The sequence below is a fragment of the Macaca mulatta genome, chromosome 4 (genome assembly GCF_049350105.2).
Source record: "Macaca mulatta isolate MMU2019108-1 chromosome 4, T2T-MMU8v2.0, whole genome shotgun sequence".
Classification (NCBI taxonomy): domain Eukaryota; kingdom Metazoa; phylum Chordata; class Mammalia; order Primates; family Cercopithecidae; genus Macaca; species Macaca mulatta.
Genome location: NC_133409.1, coordinates 148608803 through 148628863, shown reverse-complemented (window position 1 = coordinate 148628863; position 20061 = coordinate 148608803). Strand labels below are relative to the sequence as shown.

At 56.2% G+C, this 20061-nt stretch overlaps 1 protein-coding gene across 1 annotated transcript in view; it reads left to right on the top strand.

The window, feature by feature from the left end:
* Window positions 1–20061, top strand: part of ITPR3 (inositol 1,4,5-trisphosphate receptor type 3) — a 77180-nt gene that overhangs the window by 32757 nt on the left and 24362 nt on the right. Inside the window, exons 4-23 of the mRNA XM_078000103.1 lie at window positions 2621–2742; window positions 4780–4866; window positions 5507–5665; window positions 5858–5956; window positions 6302–6385; window positions 9360–9506; window positions 9742–9837; window positions 10331–10381; window positions 10565–10707; window positions 12006–12105; window positions 12190–12350; window positions 13002–13143; window positions 14311–14472; window positions 15279–15451; window positions 15991–16110; window positions 16442–16642; window positions 17805–18056; window positions 18153–18297; window positions 18661–18802; window positions 19529–19728. Of these exons, the coding sequence (XP_077856229.1) occupies window positions 2621–2742; window positions 4780–4866; window positions 5507–5665; window positions 5858–5956; window positions 6302–6385; window positions 9360–9506; window positions 9742–9837; window positions 10331–10381; window positions 10565–10707; window positions 12006–12105; window positions 12190–12350; window positions 13002–13143; window positions 14311–14472; window positions 15279–15451; window positions 15991–16110; window positions 16442–16642; window positions 17805–18056; window positions 18153–18297; window positions 18661–18802; window positions 19529–19728 (2786 nt within the window). The remainder of the gene's footprint in view (window positions 1–2620; window positions 2743–4779; window positions 4867–5506; window positions 5666–5857; window positions 5957–6301; window positions 6386–9359; window positions 9507–9741; window positions 9838–10330; window positions 10382–10564; window positions 10708–12005; window positions 12106–12189; window positions 12351–13001; window positions 13144–14310; window positions 14473–15278; window positions 15452–15990; window positions 16111–16441; window positions 16643–17804; window positions 18057–18152; window positions 18298–18660; window positions 18803–19528; window positions 19729–20061) is intronic.

Sequence of the window (20061 nt, the reverse complement as noted above, 5' to 3'; positions counted from 1 at the left end):
CACACATGCACCCATTTGGTGTGGCCATGAGTGATGTATTTTCTGAAATAGCAGAAAACTCCTGGGAAAATTTGAATAACACAAAGGGCAGCTTTCCCTCAGTTTATATTGGAGTTGCATTCCTGGAAAATTCAGTGTTTGCTAAATCCATGCAAAAAAAATTCGTGCCTCTGTGTATAGCTCCAGGCCCAGAACACTGCTCATAGATGCCCACCTATGCGTGTGGGCAGGACATTTGCCATCAGGCATCACCCAGGATAATCTCTGTGGTGCAGGCATCCAGCATCCCTGTTCTGCTCACTAAGTGCTGCTGTGACAATTGGTGGTACAGCCCAAATCACTCCCTACCCAGTGAATTTCTGGAACATTCCTTGGTGTGCCCCATTCCCCACCACTCTGTTGGGAACTGCCTACCTCTAACAAGGCAGTGAGATCCACAAAATGACGTGGGGAAGCCTAGGGAGTGCCAACCCAGCCAGAAGAAGCAGGAGGACCCCAGCTGCCTCTTGAGGGTTGACCCGAACCCATAAAGACGTACTCTTAGCCGGGCTAGGTGTCTCACACCTATAATACCAGCACTTTGGTAGGCCAAAGTGGGTGGATCACTTGAAGCCAGGAGTTCGAGACCAGCTTGGGCAATATGGCGAAACCCCATCTCTACTAAAAATACAAAAATTAGCCAGGCATGGTGGTGCATGCCTATAATCCCAGCTACTTGGGAGGCTGAGACAGGAGAAGTGCTTGAGTCTGGGAGATGGAGGTTGCAGTGAGCCGAGATCACATCACTGCACTCCAGGCTGGGGTACAGAGTGAGACTGTGTCTCAAAAAAAAAAAAAAAGACACACTCTCTCCAACAAACTGGGTGCTCTTTTGGAAGTGATGTCCACTCATGCTGGCAGTGCTGAGCGGGGCTAGGCGGGGCAGCCCTTGGTGGCTCCATCTGCTTGTGGAATTGCCATTTTTCCGTTTCCTTTCCAGGAAGTTCTGTCTTCCTTCATCTTTGGTTCACTTGGTTTCTACTCTCAATGGTCCCATGGGACTTTTGCCTCCTTATGAACTGGACGGAAAATCCAGTTTTTCTTTGATCCCTGGGACTGGATGACCAGCTTTTTTTTTTTTTTTTTTTTTTTTTTTTGAGACGGAGTCTCGCTCTGTCGCCCGGGCTGGAGTGCAGTGGCCGGATCTCAGCTCACTGCAAGCTCCGCCTCCCGGGTTCCCGCCATTCTCCTGCCTCAGCCTTCCGAGTAGCTGGGACTACAGGCGCCCGCCACGTCGCCCGGCTAGTTTTTTTGTATTTTTTAGTAGAGACGGGGTTTCACCGTGTTAGCCAGGATGGTCTTGATCTCCTGACCTCGTGATCCACCCGTCTCGGCCTCCCAAAGTGCTGGGATTACAGGCTTGAGCCACCGCGCCCGGCCAAGGATGACCAGCTTTGACCAGAGAAAAGACACAGCTTTCTTAGAGGAAACAGGAAAGGACCTGAAGAAGGGGTTTTGTTTCTGGGACCCTCCAGTGGCTCTCTCCTCTCTAGTCCCCCAGCATAACCATCTCCCTTCTGTTCCACACTGTTGGAGCATTGTGCAATCAGGGACTCACACAGCTGCAGCATGAGAGGGGTCTCAGGGCCACTGAGTCCTGCTCCGTGCCCAGGCTGTGGATCCCTCCTGTGATGGGGAGCTCACTGCTTCCCAGGGCAGCCCAGGCTATTGCCATGCAGGCCCAGTCACCCACACCAGCCCCTCATCAGCACCCAGAATCCTCCCTCCCCTCCTACCAAGCTTTCGAACAGGCTTTTCCAACTCCTGCCTCCTTTGGAATAAGCAGAAAAATTGGACACCCTTCCTGCAGCTTAGGCTTATGGGAATAACAGTTGTTTTATCTACTTGGCAAAATAAAAATTGTACTAGAGAACGTGTTTCTGGAATTTGGATTTGCCTTGTCTTAGGTCAGATTCCTAGAAGCGGAGCCTAAGATGGGTGAATTATTGAGGAAGTTCTCAGGAGAACACAGTGAGGGAGCCTCTTCCTCTCTGTATAGGCAAGGGAAGAAGCTGAGCAAGGGTGTGGTTTCAGGGGGAGATGCGCCTCAGCCTGACCCCACGGGGAGCTCGGGACTGTGAGCTGCTCCTCAGACTGTCCGCTCCAGAGGCTGGGCTGTTCTGTGCCTGTGTCAGTTACTGGATAGGGGCTGCCCCTGGGGAGAGGGGTATGCCATTTCCCAGGCATCTGTGTGCAAGATGGTTTCCATCGGCCAAGGCAATTAGCTAAAGGAGGATGCAGATGTGAGCTGTTAGCTGCCAATACTCACAGAAGCTGGGCAGAGACATGGCATAAGGGTGAGGCCCCAGCAGCCTCTGGTACATCTCCCAGGGGAAGAGGGCACCCCACCAAGTGAGATGCACTGCTCTCAAACCCGCCTGTGAGCCTCCCCATTCTACTTAGCGTATTCCGGGATGCTCCAAATTCTATGAGGTTCTTCCAACTGCTTCCTGTCTGCCTGCGGCGGGGAACGGGAATGGGGAAAGGTTGGGAGAGCAGAGCTGCAGGCTGGGGTTTTCTCCAGGAGGGCCCTGAGCCCCAGATGAACCATTCCCCTCACCCCCCACCTGCCCCACCACAGACTGCCTCTTCAAGGTGTGCCCCATGAACCGCTACTCGGCCCAGAAGCAGTACTGGAAGGCCAAGCAGACCAAGCAGGACAAGGAGAAGATCGCTGATGTGGTGTTGCTGCAGAAGCTGCAGGTATGTGTGTGTGTGCAGGCATGCATCTGTGCACATGTACCAGGAGCCTGGGTACACAAACAGCGGCGCTGCTTGTCGGAGCCAGTAGGGGCTCTGTGGCTGAGCTGAGTGGTTTCTAAAACTTGCATAGGTGTGACGGTTCACACCTGTAATTCCAGCACTTTGGGAGGCCGAGGCAGGAGGATTGCTTGAGGCCAGGAGTTTGAGAGCAGCTCGGACAACATAGCAAGACCCTATCTCTACAAAAAAATTAATAAACAATAAAAATAAAAAAATAAATTCCAGTATGCAAGAGATTGGTGTGAATTGCTGTGAAGGAGTGGATGTAGGGGGAGCAGGGTCCCTTCCCAGTGACTCACCAGTCTGTATAACTCCGTTGTGTCAGTGGGAAGAAAGTGTCCCTTCCTCCAGGCTGGCACAGCCCTATGCCAGGTTGCGTGGCTCAGAGAGTGGAATGCCGACACTACAGACCAGTGAACAACCTGTACAGCTGTCCATGGAGTTCCCAGTGGCTTGTGGAGACAGTGGCTCTGGGGAACCCAATTTGGGAGCCCTGGATCTAGTCTTAATCTCTCCCCTTGTTTTATAGAGTTGGAGCCTGGGGCCCTTAGATGGGACTGGTCTGTCCATGGTCATCCTGTGAGTCTGCAGTACAGCCTAGATGGCCCCCAGGTCTCTGACTCACCCTGGCTTCCTCAGACACGTGGATCATGCCATGATACTGGGATGTGGTGGTCGCTTATGAGCCCCTTGTAGGTAGTGGCTCAGTTCACATCCTAGGCAGATCTCCGGGTCCCAGCCCCATTCCCCAAACCACAAAGAGAGTGGGAGGCTTGGGCTGTGGTCAGGAACTTTGCAGCCTGGGCCCTGGGCCCTGTTGCCCCACCCCTTGTCATACAAACCTTGCTTCCCTCTGTCCCCTTCCCCTAAGCCCCATGCCCAAAGGAGGTGGGTCTAGAATGGGGACATTGGGCTACGCCCTATAGCTGTGAACTGGGCTGGAGAGAGGGAGCTGCAGGTGGACTGTCTGAGCTCTGGTGTTAATACCCCTGCTCTCTTCCTGGGGTGGGGGCTGCCACAGGCTTCCTTCCCGCTGCCGGCAGGTAGAGGCTGAGCTGGGGATCTGGCCTGGCGGGAGGGCGTTCACCTATGCAGAGCCACATAATCAGAACCGCAAGCAGTCACACAGCTACATGCTGTTGCTTTGTGGAAAGTCACATGGTCCATGGCAAGGCTCTCCAGCTGCCACCTTCGCCGTGGTCTCAGTAAAGGACTGAGGAGGAGGAAAGGGCAGAGACCACTGCTCTCAGAGAGTGCCAGTCTGATGGAGGGGACAGGGCTCCTGCCCTCCAGGAACCCCTAATCTGGTGGAGGAGACAGGGCAGCTATCCTTAGGCAGCTTCCAGTCTAACAGGGGACAAAAGAGCCTAAAAAGCTGTCTCTAATGGGATGTAGACCAAATCCTCAAGGCCACCAGCATTGGATCCATCAGAGTGGAATGTGACCAGTCAGGGAGGGCTGCCTGGAGGCAGTGGGCTGAATGCATACAGTTTTGGGAGAGAAGGTTGCGGAGGAGTGGGGGTGGTGGTGGGAGCCAGGAAATGGTACCAAGCAGCCCCTGCCAGGGTTTGGACTGGGACAGGGGTCCCGTGTCTGGGGCTTCGGGAGTCTGGTGAGATGAGGGTAGGTGGTGAGACACAGCTTTAGGTTCCTGGGGGTGTAAGAGGATTGTTGGGGATGCTCAAGGTGCTGCTGGCATGCCCTCTCCAGGGGAGGTGGCTGGGGAGGTGTAGGAATTTGGCTCCCTGGGCTGTGTGTGCTGTGAGACCTCAGGCTGGCTTCTGCACTCGGAGTGCAGCACTAAGAGCTGGGGCAGGGGTCCAAAGGGTCCTGGAGTCCAAGGTGACTGTGTGTGTGTGTGTGTGTGTGTGTGTGTGTGTGTGTGTGCATGTGTGCATGCATGTGTGGGGCTGGGGCATGTCTCCCTCTAGGAGCAGCTTCTGAGCCCACTCTTCACTTCTGTGTGTGTCTGCCCAGCATGCGGCCCAAATGGAGCAGAAGCAAAACGACACGGAGAACAAGAAGGTGCACGGGGATGTCGTGAAGTATGGAAGTGTGATCCAGGTGAGGCTGGCCCACCTCTCTCCCACCTGTCCTTCTCCCTGCCTAACAGGCTGGGCTGGTGCCAGGTGAGGGCTGCCAGCAGGCATTGCCCTCTGTGCATGTGTGTCCCTGGGTGAATGAGTGGCCCTGGGGCCTGTGTGGCTGTTCGTCTGACTTTGTGTGTGTCTGTTGCTGTGTGGCCTCAGTAGCGGTGCCATGGGTGTGTTTATGGCATGGTGACCATCAGCATGGAGTCTGGAGCCAAGTTGTCTGGATTCAAATCTTGCCTCTGCTACTCCTAATGGTGTAACTTGGGCAAGTTACTTAACTTTCCCTGGTGCCTTGGTTTCCCCATCTATGAAATCAGGCAGTAATAGTGCTTCCCTCTTGGATCATTGTAGGTTACTTGAGCTAATCTATGTAAAGTATTTAGAACAGCTTCTTTCTTGTGATCACCAGGGTGTCCATGGGGGTGTGCCTGTTGTGTGCATGTTTGTGTGTGATTGTGGCTGTGGGTGTCGGCCTGTGTGTTTGTGACAGGTGTCTGATACTGTGTGTGCAGCCAGGGTGTGACCAAGGGTCTAGGGCATTCCCCCATATCCCCTCCCTGATGGCCGCCCCCTGGGGCCTGGTGACCTTTCCGCACCCACCTGACCCCCAGCTCCTGCACATGAAGAGCAACAAGTACCTGACGGTGAACAAGCGGCTTCCGGCCTTGCTGGAGAAGAACGCCATGCGGGTGACCCTGGATGCCACAGGCAACGAGGGTTCCTGGCTCTTCATCCAGCCCTTCTGGAAGCTGCGGAGCAATGGGGACAACGTGAGGGCAGGGCCGGGCTTGGAGGGGCCTGGTGGAACTCCAGAGGGGTTTCTGTAGGGTCTGCGGTGTGGGGACTGGATAAGGTCATGCCCATTTCTTAGAAGGGCAGACTGAGACCCGAGGGAGGCCTGGAGGTGTGGTGACAGGAGGGCCCTGCCCTTCCCACCTAACCTGTCCCGCCTGTCTGCTCAGGTGGTCGTGGGGGACAAGGTGATCCTGAATCCTGTCAATGCCGGGCAGCCTCTGCATGCCAGCAATTACGAACTCAGCGATAATGCCGGCTGCAAGGAGGTGAGGGGTCAGGGGTCAGCCAGGCAGTGCAGGGACGTCCACGCACCCCTGGTGGTGAAGACACCCCGCTCACCACCATAGTCTCTGCCTCCAGCCCCATCTGGCCCGATGGACAAGCTGGGCCTCATGGCTCCTGCATCCGTTTCCCAACGCTGCCCTCATTCTCCACCCCACAGGCTGGTGGCCCCAAGGTAGCCGGGCTGGGGTCTGGGGACCCTGCCTGGGAGAAGACACCCTGTCCTTGTGCTATAACGGTGGCTGGGCTGCTTCTTCCTTTCAGCCCTGCTCTGGGCCCTCAGTGGCTGGGATCTGCCTGGCAACACAGGTCTCGTCACCCTTCCCCAGGTCAACTCTGTGAACTGCAACACCAGCTGGAAGATCAACCTGTTTATGCAGTTCCGGGACCATCTGGAGGAGGTGTTGAAAGGGGTAAGGACTGGGAACCCCTGCCTTGCCCAGCTGGCCACCCAGCCCTCCCCACCAGGGTCCTCTTCCTGCCTTCTCCACTCGCCAGGCCTCAGGCCCTTACCCTCTCCCCAGCTTTGCACCCCCCAGCCTCCCTCCACTTCCATAGGGCCCCACCCACATGGCCCTACCAGGACTGCCACTTCTCTCGTCTCTGGCCACAGTCCCCTTCTCCATCCTCCCTGGGTCCTGCCCGGTCTGTTTTCTCTCTTGTTTAAGGGGGTGTCAGTGGACTGGGGGTCTCCATCCCCCCGACCCAGAGCCTTTGAGCACCATCCTCTCCCCGACTCCTGCTGCCTGGATCCATGCCAGGCCCCCTGCCCCTTGCCCTGTGCCCTCATCGGCGAGGGAGTGAGGCTGCCCTGTCTGCTGAGTTAGGGGTCACTGCCTGTCTCCTTCCTGGTCCCAAACATGCTGATGTGAGCTCTGGGAGAGAAGGGGGGCCTGGGAAATACTGCAGGGAAGACTTCGGGAGGATCCAGGACTGAGGGCAGAGGGAGCTGTCTGGGGCCACCGGAGAGACCATTCGAGAAAACCTGAACACCAGATGTGGGCGAGAGGAGAGTTCAGATGTCTCTTGGGTGGGGCTGCAGGGGATGGAACCAGCAGACGGGGTGCAGAGGGAGGGCAGGGAGGGCAGATTTGTAGAGTGTGAGGCTGTCCAGCTAGGGGAGCAGGCAGGAACATCCAGCTGTGAAACCTGTCAGAGGGGCAGGTGACAGGCCCGAGAGCAGCCACCTAAGGACGCTGCATGTTCATGCACCTCCCTGCTCAGAAGCCTGCAGTGGCTCCCTTTGCCCTCCTCCCCTCGCTGAGCCGCTCTGTTAGACTCCTCTGCCCTGCTCAGGCTGCCTCAGTCCCCCACCCTCCTCATCCTTCTTACCTCCTGGGCTGCTTCCCGTCTACCCATGCCCTGTGCCAATGCCTTCTCCCTCCCTCCCTCCCTTAAGTCTGCGCATCGTCCACACATTAATCAAGGTCCAGCCATGCACTACCCCTCCCAGAAGCCTTCCCTAAAGTTCCAGCCCCGAATCTGTGCAGCACTTAGGAAATGAAGCATCTTGGCCGGGCGGGGTGGCTCACGCCTGTAATCCCAGCACTTTGGGAGGCCGAGGCGGGTGGATCACTTGAGATCAGGAGCTCAAGACCAGTCTGGCCAACATGGAGAAAGCCCTTCTCTACTAAAAATACAAAAATTAGCCGGGTGTGGCGGTGGGCACCTGTAATCCCAGGTACTCAGGAGGCTGAGGCAGGAGAATCACTTGAGCCTGAGAGGTGGAGGTTGCAGTGAGCCAGGATTGCACCACACTGCGCTCCAGCCTGGGCGACAGAGCGAGCCTCCATCTCAAAAAAACAAACAAGCAAACAAACAAACAAATAAAATGAAGCATCACTTGGGCCTCACTCTGTGGTCTACATAGGATTATTTCTGGGGAATCCGCCATGGCTCCATGGTTCCAAGGCAGCTCAGAAGCAAGGCTTTCTGGTGCTAAGTCCACTGCTTTTTTGCCCCTGCCCTGCGCTTCTGGGGCACAGAAGTCACTAGGTTCTGCCATAGTAACTGACCAATCTGGGTATCGTCATTCATTCATGCATTCTTGCATTCACTGCTGCATTCACTCTGCAGGTATTCACTGAATGCTTTGTGTCTAGTGTGTGTTCAGTGGAGGGAAGACAGAAAATGCCTTTAGTGATGATAGCAAGAGTGGCAGCCATGCATCGTGTGCCAGCTGGGCAGCAGGGTCTCAGCAGGAGGAAGGTGATGGAATGATGAAGGTGTAGGCCCTGGAACTGGGCCACAGATTCATGTCCCATTTGCCATTAGCTGCATGACCCTCGGCAGGATACTTGCCTTCTCTATGCCTGAGTTTCTCCACCCATAAAATGGGGCTAATGATGTATTTACCCAGAGAGTTGGTGTGAGGATTGGGTGAGAAAGCTTACAAGTGCTTGCACAGTGGCTGGCACGCGGTAAGTGTGCAGTGTGACTTCATCATGCATATTATAATCCTCACAATTTCTGCAAGGAGGTCATAGTATTCCCATTTTACAGAAGAGGCAACTGAGGCTCAGACATGTTAAGGAACTTATCTGAGGTCACACAACTTTTAAGAGCAGAGACAGGCTGGGCACAGTGGCTCACGCCTGTAATCCTAGCACTTTGGGAGGCTGAGGCGGGTGAATTGCCTGAGCTCAGGAGTTCGAGACCAGCCTGGGCAACATGGTGAAACTCCGTCTCTACTAAAAATAAAAAAATTAGCCGGGCATGGTGGCACGCACCTGTGGTCCCAGCTATACAGGAGGCTGAGGCATGAGAATCGCTTGAACCCAGGAGGCGAAGGTTGCAGTGAGCTGAGATCGTGCCATGTACTCCAGCCTGGGTGACAGAGTGAGACTGTCTCTGAAAAAAAAAAAAAAAAAAGCAGAGACAGGATCCAAACGTAGTATCTGTGTCCAAAGCCATGGACATGCCCTCCATGCTGCCCCTGTCCAACAGGGGAGCAAAAGAAATGGGCACAACCTACCAATATTTAGGCAGAAGGGACCCTGAGACAGGGGCAGTCATGGCCCCGGGAAGACTGAGGGGGTGAGGTCCCCCTCCTTCATGGAGAGGGTGACTGGAGATGGGCCGTTAGAGGTTAGGCAGGGTGTCTAGAGGCACAGATAGGGAGGGAGGCGGTCCAGGGTGAGTTTGAACATGGGAAGGCCTGGGAGAGCTCTGGATTTGGGGTCTGGGATGTGGGCTGAGGGCAGAGTGCCTGGGCTCTGGCTGTTCTCTAGGGGGCCTCAGCTTGCAGCCCCCTCTCTGTGTGCCAGCTCTGGAAGAGGGGCCCTGCCAGCAGCCACCCCTGTCTGAGGCAAGTGGGGCTGGGCCTTGGGTGGGTCCTTGAGCCTGGAGGGGCCGCAGCCATCCTGAGCCACACCCTGCTGCCTGCAGGGAGACGTGGTGCGGTTGTTCCATGCGGAGCAGGAGAAGTTCCTGACCTGTGACGAGTACAAGGGCAAGCTGCAGGTGTTCCTGAGAACCACACTGCGCCAGTCGGCCACCTCGGCCACCAGCTCCAATGCTCTCTGGGAGGTGGAGGTCAGAAGAGCCCTGCTTCTGGCACCCCAGACTTAGCCCTGGATGCCACCTCTCCCTCTTCCCCACCATCCTGGAGGGTGGGATATTGACCCCTACCTCCCTCTGAGCGCCTCCAGAGTCAAAAGGCAGGGAGGGTCCAGAACCCACCTACCCAGAGATCTCCAGGCCTCCCGGGGGTCTGACTCCCCATGCCTGGCCAGTCTCTCCTTCCTGCCTCACACCTGCGTGCCCCCAGGTGGTCCACCACGACCCCTGCCGTGGAGGAGCTGGGCACTGGAATGGCCTGTACCGCTTCAAGCACCTGGCCACGGGCAACTACCTGGCTGCTGAGGTGAGCGGGAGGCAGAGGGCATCCTGGGGCTCATGTTGTGCGCATGTACACGTGGGTGTGCGGGAGCATCTGTGCACATATCTGAATATGTGGCACATGTGCCTGTGGACCCTGACTTCTTTGCACTCATGCATTTATCCAATATTACCAAATAAAGGCATGACTGTAAAGAAGCCTAATAAATACCACTGTGTTCCTACTATGTGCCAGGCACTATTCTAGGCACTGGGGATACAGAGTGAGCAAAATTTCCCATGTGTCTATAATGCACACATTTGTGTGTATTGGGGCATTGGTGTGTATGTGTGTTCATTTGTGGTTCTATGGAGAGGGGCCATGAAGGGCTCCCCTGGAATGATATGGGCACCCCTGGGGGGGTGGAGGCTGCCTGCCCAAACCCAGGGTCCTATGTAGGTGACTATGTTTTGCAGTGGGGTCGTGTGGGTATAGTTTGGTGTCCAGTAGCTCCCCTGCATCTTGTATCTCTGTCCAGGAGAACCCCAGTTACAAAGGTGATGCCTCAGATCCCAAGGCAACAGGAATGGTGAGGAGCAAAGCAGGTCTCCAGTGAGGCCATGGGCCTGCCCTGGGGGTAGGAGGAGGCAGGGGAGGCTGTGAAACCCTGGGAGGTGGGCTGGAGGGAGATGGCCCCTCAGATGGGATCCCAGGTGCTTTGGGGGCTTGAGAGGAGGTAGGGCTTTCTACCTGACTTGGGGTCCTCACCCAGGGGGCCCAGGGCCGTGCAGGCCGCAGGAATGCTGGGGAGAAGATCAAGTACCGCCTGGTGGCTGTGCCTCATGGTAACGACATTGCCTCTCTCTTTGAGCTGGACCCCACCACCTTGCAGAAAACCGACTCTTTCGTGCCCCGGTGGGTATGCGCCATGTGCCTGGGGGTTGGCTGGTGGTGCCCAGGCTGGGCCCTCCCGTCTCTGGGACTCTCTGGATTCCTCACTCCTCCTCCCTCCTGAGGTCCTTTGGCCTTTGGGTTCTCTGCAGGTCCCATCCCTCAGGGGATCCAGCTCTGAGGTCTATGGGCGGCTGACCACTATTGCATGGCTGCCGCGTGCCCACGCCTGCCCCAGTTGGTCTGGGTGCTGAAGCACAGGCTGCATGGCAGTTTGTCTAGGACACAGCAGCACGGGGAACCCAAACACTGGATGGGGAGGCCAGACTCTCTGGCCTTTGAGGTCCCGCCAACTCTGAGATTCTAGGACAGAACATCAAGAAACTTCTCAAGTGTCAATCCAGGCTTTGGTGTGTCCTAAGCTGTATGACCTCAGGCTGCTACTCACTCTGCCTCCGTCATTTTAGTGGGAACATCAAGGTTCCCTATTTTTTTTTTTTTTTTTTGAGACGGAGTCTCGCTCTGCCACCCAGGCTGGAGTGCAGTGGCCGGATCTCAGCTCACTGCAAGCTCCGCCTCCCGGGTTCACACCATTCTCCTGCCTCAGCCTCCCAAGTAGCTGGGACTACAGGCGCCCGCCACCTCGCCCGGCTAGTTTTTTGTATTTTTTAGTAGAGACGGGGTTTCACCGTGTCAGCCAGGATGGTCTCGATCTCCTGACCTCGTGATCCGCCCGTCTCGGCCTCCCAAAGTGCTGGGATTACAGGCTTGAGCCACCGCGCCCGGCCAAGGTTCCCTATTAACAGGGCTAAGGGGAGAGTTAATTGAGTCACAACATAGGCCCACAGTCCCTTCCCTGAAACTCTCGGAGGCAGATGGATTTGGTATTCAGATTGTTTTTCATTTTAGAAAGGTAAACTTGTATTTTGTAATCACAGACATTGAGTATTTCTGTGTAATGCATGTGTTCTATGAAATGTGTGCATCTTGAAATTCAATGGGATAAATAGTTAAATAGCCTCATTTGTCCACATGAATTTTGGTCCCAAGTGTACAAACAAGTTTTGGTTTTGGAAGCGTGGACAAGGCTGCCCGTGTTAGTGCAGTGGTCAGGACGGAGCCTGGGTGTAGGGCTAGCTCTGGCTGTTCTTCTCTGACTTCAGCTTCCTCATCTGGAGGGGCACCAGTGGCCCCTGTCCCACAGCTGTTGAGGGTGTGGAGTAGGGTGCAAGCTGTGGCAGTGTTGGGGAGGTAGGCCGGCAGGCAGCAGGACGCACTCCGTGGTGCACTCCCCAAGTCCCTGCCCTCCCACCCGCCTGCAGGAACTCGTACGTCCGGCTGCGGCACCTCTGCACCAACACGTGGATCCAGAGCACCAATGTGCCCATTGACATCGAGGAGGAACGGCCCATCCGGCTTATGGTGCGGGTCCTTAGGGGTGGGGGTGGGGCTGGGGCCAGGGCCGGAGCTTGTTCCCAGGTGCCCTGCTGACCCCTGTCCCTGCAGCTGGGTACCTGCCCCACTAAGGAAGACAAGGAGGCCTTTGCCATCGTGTCGGTGCCTGTGTCCGAGATCCGAGACCTGGACTTTGCCAATGATGCCAGCTCCATGCTGGCCAGCGCCGTGGAGAAACTCAATGAGGGCTTCATCAGCCAGAATGACCGCAGGTGGGCTGCAGTGGCACAGAGGTTTTCTGAGTGATCTTGCCCTCCCAGGGCCTGCATTTCATGAAGAAAGGAGTCATGAAGCAGAAGCCAGGCAAACTGGGGAGAGAGTGGGGGACTGGCCCCTGTGGGGCCCTGGCTGAGCCTGGGACCCTGGAGTTGGGTGCAGGAGTTGGGTGCCTCACAGCTCAAGTACTCCCAGAACTAACCCTATGATGGAGCTGGTTACTGTGTTGAGCCTGGTCTCAAGGCCACCTAGCCCTGCTTTACTGATGACGGGGCTGAGGCTCAGAGAGGTTACGAGACTTGCCCAGGGTCACACAGTTAGTAAGTGGCAGAGTCAGGATGCAAATACAGCCCCCTTCACACCAGACTCCTCGCCTCGTGCCCTGCACTTCCTTTCCAGCTTGGGATATTCTGAGATTCTGTGTCTTGGGGCCACTTTGAAATCCAGGGTGGGTGTGGCTGGGCGTGTTTGGAGAGTATTTCAGGGGAAAGCCGGGGAGAGGAGTCGTAGGCTGAGGATGGGTTTTGTGCTTTGGGGGCTGCTGAGTGAACTCAGGAAAACCATGTTTTGGGAGGGACTGGCTCCCCACAAGAGGCACCTGCTGGGTGGGCATCTCACACTCGTCATCCCCGGGTACCCTCACCCAGGTTTGTCATCCAGCTGCTGGAAGACCTGGTGTTCTTTGTCAGTGATGTCCCCAACAATGGGCAGAATGTCCTGGACATCATGGTCAGCAAGCCCAACCGGGAACGGCAGAAGCTGATGAGAGAGCAGAACATCCTCAAACAAGTGCGTGTGTACTCATGAGGGGACACGGAGGGGCCGGGTGCCGGGAGAGGGATGCCTTGAACTGCAGGCTCATCCCCCACTTTAACAAAAACCAGTATATATGGGGCACGACCATGTGCCAGGCTCTTCCCTAAGTACCCCACATGTGTTGACGAATTTGATCCTCACTGCCTGGAGGAGGCACCGTGATTCTTACCCTGTTTTACTGGTGAGGAAGCTGAAACACAGGCCAGAGTTGCTTGGCCCAGGGTTCACAGCTAGGAAGCGGCAGACAGGATTTGAGCTCAGGATGTCGGGTCCAGAGCTGTGCTTCAAAAAAATGTTTAACAATTTTTTTTATTATGAGAATCGTCAAATATTGAGAAAGTATTGGAAGAATAGTACAGGGAACACAAGGTGCCTCACCATTTTGCTGCCTTGGCTTTATGTAGCTCTATTCACACATCCATCTTTCTGTCCACACATTTCAAAATAGGCAGCATTTTACACCCAAAAGTTTCAGCAGGCATCCCTATTACAATAGGGACATTGCCTTATATAACCATAGTACATGCTCACACCTAAGAAAATCACAACAATACCAAGTCCATATCACATTTCTCTAATGTTCCCAGAATGTTTTTGTAAAGCTTGTTTTTTTTTTTTTAAATGAGGATCCAGTTAAGGTTTTTTCATTCCATTCTGTTGCTCTGTCACTTTGCTGTCTGTTTCAGAACAATTTTTTCACCTCTCCACCCAGCCCCAACCTTTAAAACATTTTTGTAATTATGTAACATTTTACTTTGACAAGGCAGGCCTGTGTCTCATCTCTTAAGCTCTGGCCACAGCGGCCCTGCCTGCCTTTTCTCTTAGCCTCAGACCCTGAGCTGCCGAGACCCTCTGCTCTTCCCCCAGGCCCCAGATCTGAGCTGGGATTAGAATCTGCATCAGGGAGGGATGGGCTGGGGTCAGCTTCGGGATTCCAACAAGGAGTAGAGAGAGCTGGGGCTGGAATTGGGGCTGAGGATGGCTGGTCTGGGGTTGCGGTCCAGCTTAGAATCAGCTCGAAGCCGATGTCTGGGCTGGCTTTAGGGCAGAGTCAGTCGGGGCTCAGGGATGACTCCTGGGATGACTTCAGGATGCAGACAGGTGTTGGGCAATCAGTCCTCACCCTCCGTGTTCCCCCAGATCTTTGGCATTCTGAAGGCCCCGTTCCGTGAGAAGGGGGGTGAAGGTCCCCTGGTGCGGCTGGAGGAGCTGTCAGACCAGAAGAATGCCCCCTATCAGCACATGTTCCGTCTGTGCTACCGTGTGCTGCGGCATTCCCAGGAGGACTACCGCAAGAACCAGGTGTGCCACTGCCCCGCTGGCCCACTCGCTGGCTACGTGTTCCTTCCTCAGCAAGTGATTTCCTCAGGCGTACGTGCTGTGCCAGGCACTGTTTTGGGGTCTGGGGTCCGGTAGGGCACCAGACAGCAGGGCTGAGTTCATGGGAACGGAACCTGGCCCACTGCTCACAAGGGCCTTGCACTGGGTTAGATTCCGTGCTGAGCAAGGGTCCTGCTCTTTCATTCTGCACTGGGCCTGACAAGTTATGTAGCCAATCCTTCCACACAAACAAGGTCCCTGCCCTCGTGGAGGTTTCGCTCTGGTGGGAAACAGCCCACGAGCTAAATAACTACGTAATCTAAGTCACTCTTCTGCCCAGTGATGCTTCCTCTCCCGGACCTCCACCTTTCTTTTTTTTTTTTTTTTTTTTTTTTTGAGACGGAGTCTCACTCTGTCGCCCAGGCTGGAGTGCAGTGGCGTGATCTCGGCTCACTGCAAGCTCCACCTACCGGGTTCACACCATTCTCCTGCCTCAGCCTCCCGAGTAGCTGGGACTACAGGCGCCCACAACCGCGCCCGGCTAATTTTTTGTATTTTTAGTAGAGACGGGGTTTCACCGTGGTCTCAATCTCCTGACCTTGTGATCCGCCCGCCTCGGCCTCCCAAAGCGCTGGGATTACAGGCGTGAGCCACCGCGCCCGGCAGACCTCCACCTTTCTAGGGTATTGGGTCCCTATCTCGGGGTCTGGGGGCAGTGTTCCAGAGCAGAGCTGGGCCCTGTGGCCCGCCTGTGACTCTCTGTGACCCCCAGCCTGTCTGCCCCCCAGGAGCACATCGCCAAGCAGTTTGGGATGATGCAGTCCCAGATTGGCTATGACATCTTGGCTGAGGACACCATCACCGCCCTGCTGCACAACAATCGCAAGCTCCTGGAAAAGCACATCACCAAGACCGAGGTGGAGACCTTCGTCAGCCTTGTGCGCAAGAACCGGGAGCCCAGGTGGGCCCGAAGCCCCTCCCCACCCGGCGCCTGCCCCTCCCTCCTCCCTTGCCTGGGTAGAAAGTCTGCTGGTTGTGAGAATACTGAACTATTCCTGCACCTGTTGGTAACTGCCACCCCCCTGAGGCCTTAGCCTCCCTAGCCTTTCTCTGGGATCCCCCCAAATTTGGCCCACTCTAGCAACAATGGGAATGACTCCTGGTACCACTAGAGGCCCCCAAGACCTTCTCCAGTGACAAAGTCAGAACCTGTATTGAACCAGTTGTTAAATATTTTGAATATCACCTTGGCCCTTGCGCCTCCTCACCCTGTCCCCCCGAACTCCCATCTAGCCTTCCCGGACTCCAGGATGATGCCCTGGGGCTCTCCCTCCTTGGGGACCTGGGAGTCCATCCCACCCATCTCTAAGCCTTGAGAGGGAGCTAGTCGCAGGGTGGCGGTGCTGCCAGCTGGGGAAGGAGAAAGGGAAGGGTGGGCTCCGTCCTTAGAGGGACCAGCCTCTGAGACCCTCTCCCCACCCCTGGCTGTCACCACCCCAGGTTCCTGGACTACCTCTCTGACCTGTGTGTGTCCAACCACATTGCCATCCCCGTCACCCAGGAGCTCATCTGCAAGTGTGTGCTGGACCCCAAGAACAGTGACATTCTCATCCAGACCGAGTGAGCCCTGCGCCCCCTGCCCGCACTTGGGCTCCACGTTGCTGGCGCCCAGCTGTCTTAGAGCTTAGGCCCTGTCTGGATTCAGGCTGGAGCTGGCACCCTTGCTCTCTGCAGCTGTGAACTCTGTGCCTCTTATGTGTCCTGCTGTGTGCCTGGCACTGTGGGGCAGGGTGGGGGAGTGGGGAAGGGGCACAGAAAAGAATGAGCCATGGTCCCTGCCCTTGAGATGTATATGGTCTGTCTGGGTCCCTGTGGTGTTTGGCATTGTGCGGCTGGGTGTGCTCAGGGAGGGGTCCAGGCATAGCGCCCTGGCCCTGGCTCCCTGTGACAGGTTGCTGGTGGTCTGCAGACTTCGGCCCGTAAAGGAGATGGCCCAATCCCACGAGTACCTGAGCATCGAGTACTCAGACGAGGAAGTGTGGCTCACGTGGACTGACAAGAATAACGAGCACCATGAGAAGAGTGTGAGGCAGCTGGCCCAGGAGGCGCGGGCCGGCAACGCCCATGATGAGAATGTGCTCAGCTACTACAGGTGCCCCGCCCCAGCTCCTCCCCTCCCTCTTCCTGTGCCTTTGAGCCTTCTCAGTAGGCTGTTGGCCAATCCCTGCTGAGGATGAGCTCTGACAGCCTCAGGTGGGGCTCCTGCCTCCTCGGAAGAGGCGTCCCTGCTGTCACTCCCCTGCCATGCAGCCTCATTCCAGGAAGTCTGAGTGAAGAGGACTCTGTGCCCCGAATAGCACTGGGTGGCACAGCACAGGAACCAGGCTTCAAAGAAACCCAACCTGTTTCCAAACGTGTATTATTAAAATAACCTCACCAAATTAGCTGGCCATGGTGGCACACACCTGTAGTCCCAGCTACTCGGGAGGCGGAGGCATGGGAATCGCTTGAACCTGGGAGGTGGAAGTTGCAGTGAGCCAAGATCACACTACTGCACTCCAGCCTGGGTTACAGAGAAAGACTATCTCAAAAAAAAAAAAAAAAAAAAAAAAATCTCTTTAGACGCCCTTCTTAAATGCTTGCCACGTAGCAGTCACCTTTTAAAGCACTTGTCCTGATCCCTCATTTGAGCCACATGACAACCCTTGTTGTAGCTACTATAGTTACTCCTGTTGTAAAGCTGGGGAAACAGTGGCACGGAGGGGTAAAGGAACTTGCCTGAGGTTACACAGCCATCAGCAGTGAGCCATGGCCCACACCCAGGCTGTCCGGCTCCAGAGCCCCTGGGAAGTCATGTCTGTGAGGAGGAGGCAGAGGGCCTGGTATTGCCAGGGCAGCACAGAGCTTCCTACGTTCCTCATTTTTGTATCCCCTCCATCAAGGTCATACCCCTTTCACCACCTACTCACCTCCCTGTCCTCTCTCTCCCATCTTGCCCTCACCCTTCCTGGCCAAGGCTGGCTCTTCTCACCTCACTGCCCTCCCCTGTCTCTCACCCTTTCCCTCATCTCTCAGACGTCCCTCTTCCCATAAAAACCTGTCCTGGCTGAGTCGTAGCCAGGAGGGGGAGAATTGCAAGTACTCGTCATCACAGACAGGTTTTCCATTCACCTTTCTAACTCAGAATTGCAGCTGGTGCATCTTTAACCTAATCCCTTTGCTATTTTACTGAGTCCTCACCAAGTCCAGTGCCCAGTGCCAGCAGCCCTGCGGCTGCCATCTGCCGTGTCCTCACCGTCCTCCCTGTCCTGCAGGTACCAGCTGAAGCTCTTTGCCCGCATGTGCTTGGACCGCCAGTACTTGGCCATCGATGAGATCTCCCAGCAGCTGGGTGTGGACCTGATTTTCCTGTGCATGGCGGATGAGATGCTGCCCTTTGACCTGCGCGCCTCCTTCTGCCACCTGATGCTGCACGTGCATGTGGACCGCGACCCCCAGGAGCTGGTCACGCCGGTCAAGTTTGCCCGTCTCTGGACTGAGATCCCCACAGCCATCACCATCAAGGAGTGAGAGGGTCGTGGAGGCAGGGTGGGCGGGACAGGGGCAGAGGCTGGGGTGGGTGCATCTCAGGGACCTTCATGCCTCATGGCCTCCACCCTCAGCTATGATTCCAACCTCAACGCATCCCGAGATGACAAGAAGAACAAGTTTGCCAACACCATGGAGTTCGTGGAGGACTACCTCAACAATGTGGTCAGCGAGGCTGTGCCCTTTGCCAACGAGGAGAAGAACAAGCTCACTTTTGAGGTGGTTGGGGGAGTGCCCAGGGGCTGGGGTCCGTGGGGCTCTGGTTGGCCCTACACTGGCCTCAGTCTGCACCCAGGAATCGGCTGTGGGATCCCCCCATTTCCTTCTGTATCCCCAGCCAGTGCAGGGGTACCGTATAGAAGGCTGGGATTCTCCAAGAGGCAGGCTGCTGTTCCAATGCCTGGGAAAGGGCTGCCTCTCCCTGCTCCGCTGTCCCTCCTGGGAACCCCACGCTCATGATGCCCCTTTCGCCAGTCCCGGCCCGCCCTCCACGAAGTTTCCCCAGTCCCGGCCCGCCCTCCACGAAGCCCCGCCCCCGCGCACCGGCCCCTCCCACCTCACCTCGGCCCCGCCCCTCCGCAGGTGGTCAGCCTGGCGCACAACCTCATCTACTTCGGCTTCTACAGCTTCAGCGAGCTGCTGCGGCTCACTCGCACACTGCTGGGCATCATCGACTGTGTGCAGGGGCCCCCGGCCATGCTGCAGGCCTATGAGGACCCCGGTGGTGAGGCCTTTGCCCGGCTTGGGCCACCCTGGCGGTCCTCAACCTCCTTCTAGCACAGGAAGTTCCCTCAGATCAACACCTTCCCCAGCCCCGCATTCCCCCCACCCAACCTGGCTCTGCCTCAAGAGGATATCTTGGGCCCAAGCCTCTCCCACCTCAGCGGGACCAGAGGGGTCCCTGCCCGGACTCCCTGGAGACCCCGGGTCTGGGGAAGTTGCCTTCCAACCCTGCTTGGTCTTGAGGGGAGATAGTGAGGGAGGAGCGAGACAGCCCTGTCATTGTGTGTGTGAGGAGGAGGGAGGCACAGCCTGTCTGAGGGATGAGCGAGCGGCAGCCCTGCCCTCCCAGACACTCCCAGGGGGCATAAACTCATCTAAACAAAAGGTGCCTAGAGCCTGGTACTGTTTTCAGGGCTGTCCTCCCTGCAGTGTCCCCTCAGTCCCCAGGCTGTGTAGCTGCTCTTACAGTTTCCTACAGACAATTCTCAGTCATCTCCCCACACAGCTCACCTTTGCCCTGACACCTCCTTCTTTCCCCAGATTTGGCTTAAAGCTCCCCTCCTCCAGGAAGCCTTCCTGGCTTAGCCCTGTCCCTTCCTTAGCAAGGCTTTGCCTGCAGCTGACATAAACAGAATGTGCACCCTCTGCCTCCCTCATCAGACCAGGGATCCCTGCTATACACTCTCTACAACCTCCTCAGCAACCTCCTGTACTCCCCGTTCCACAGGCAAGAATGTGCGGCGGTCCATCCAGGGCGTGGGGCACATGATGTCCACCATGGTGTTGAGCCGCAAGCAGTCAGTCTTCGGTGCCCCCAGCCTGCCTGCTGGCGCCAGTGCTGCTGAACCGCTGGACAGAAGCAAGTTTGAGGAGAATGAGGACATTGTGGTGATGGAGACCAAGCTGAAGATCCTGGAAATCCTTCAGGTGCCTTGGCCAGGACCACGTGGGAGGTGTTGGGGATAGGGGGAGGGTAATGGGGCAGGTACAGGGAGGCTGGGCAGGGCAAACCCCTTCAGATCTCAGTATTTGGTACTGAAGGCTCCATCGGGATTGGCTGTCAGGCCCAGCGGTTCCCACATTGTGGTTCTTGGGCCAGCCTCACCTGGGAGCTTGCTAGAAATGCACATTCTCGGTTGGGCGCAGTGGCTCACGCCTGTAATCCCAGCACTTGGGGAGGCCAAGATAGGAGAATTGCTTGAGCTCAGAGTTCAAGACCTGCCTGGGTGAGACCCCATCTCTATTAAAAAATTAGTAATA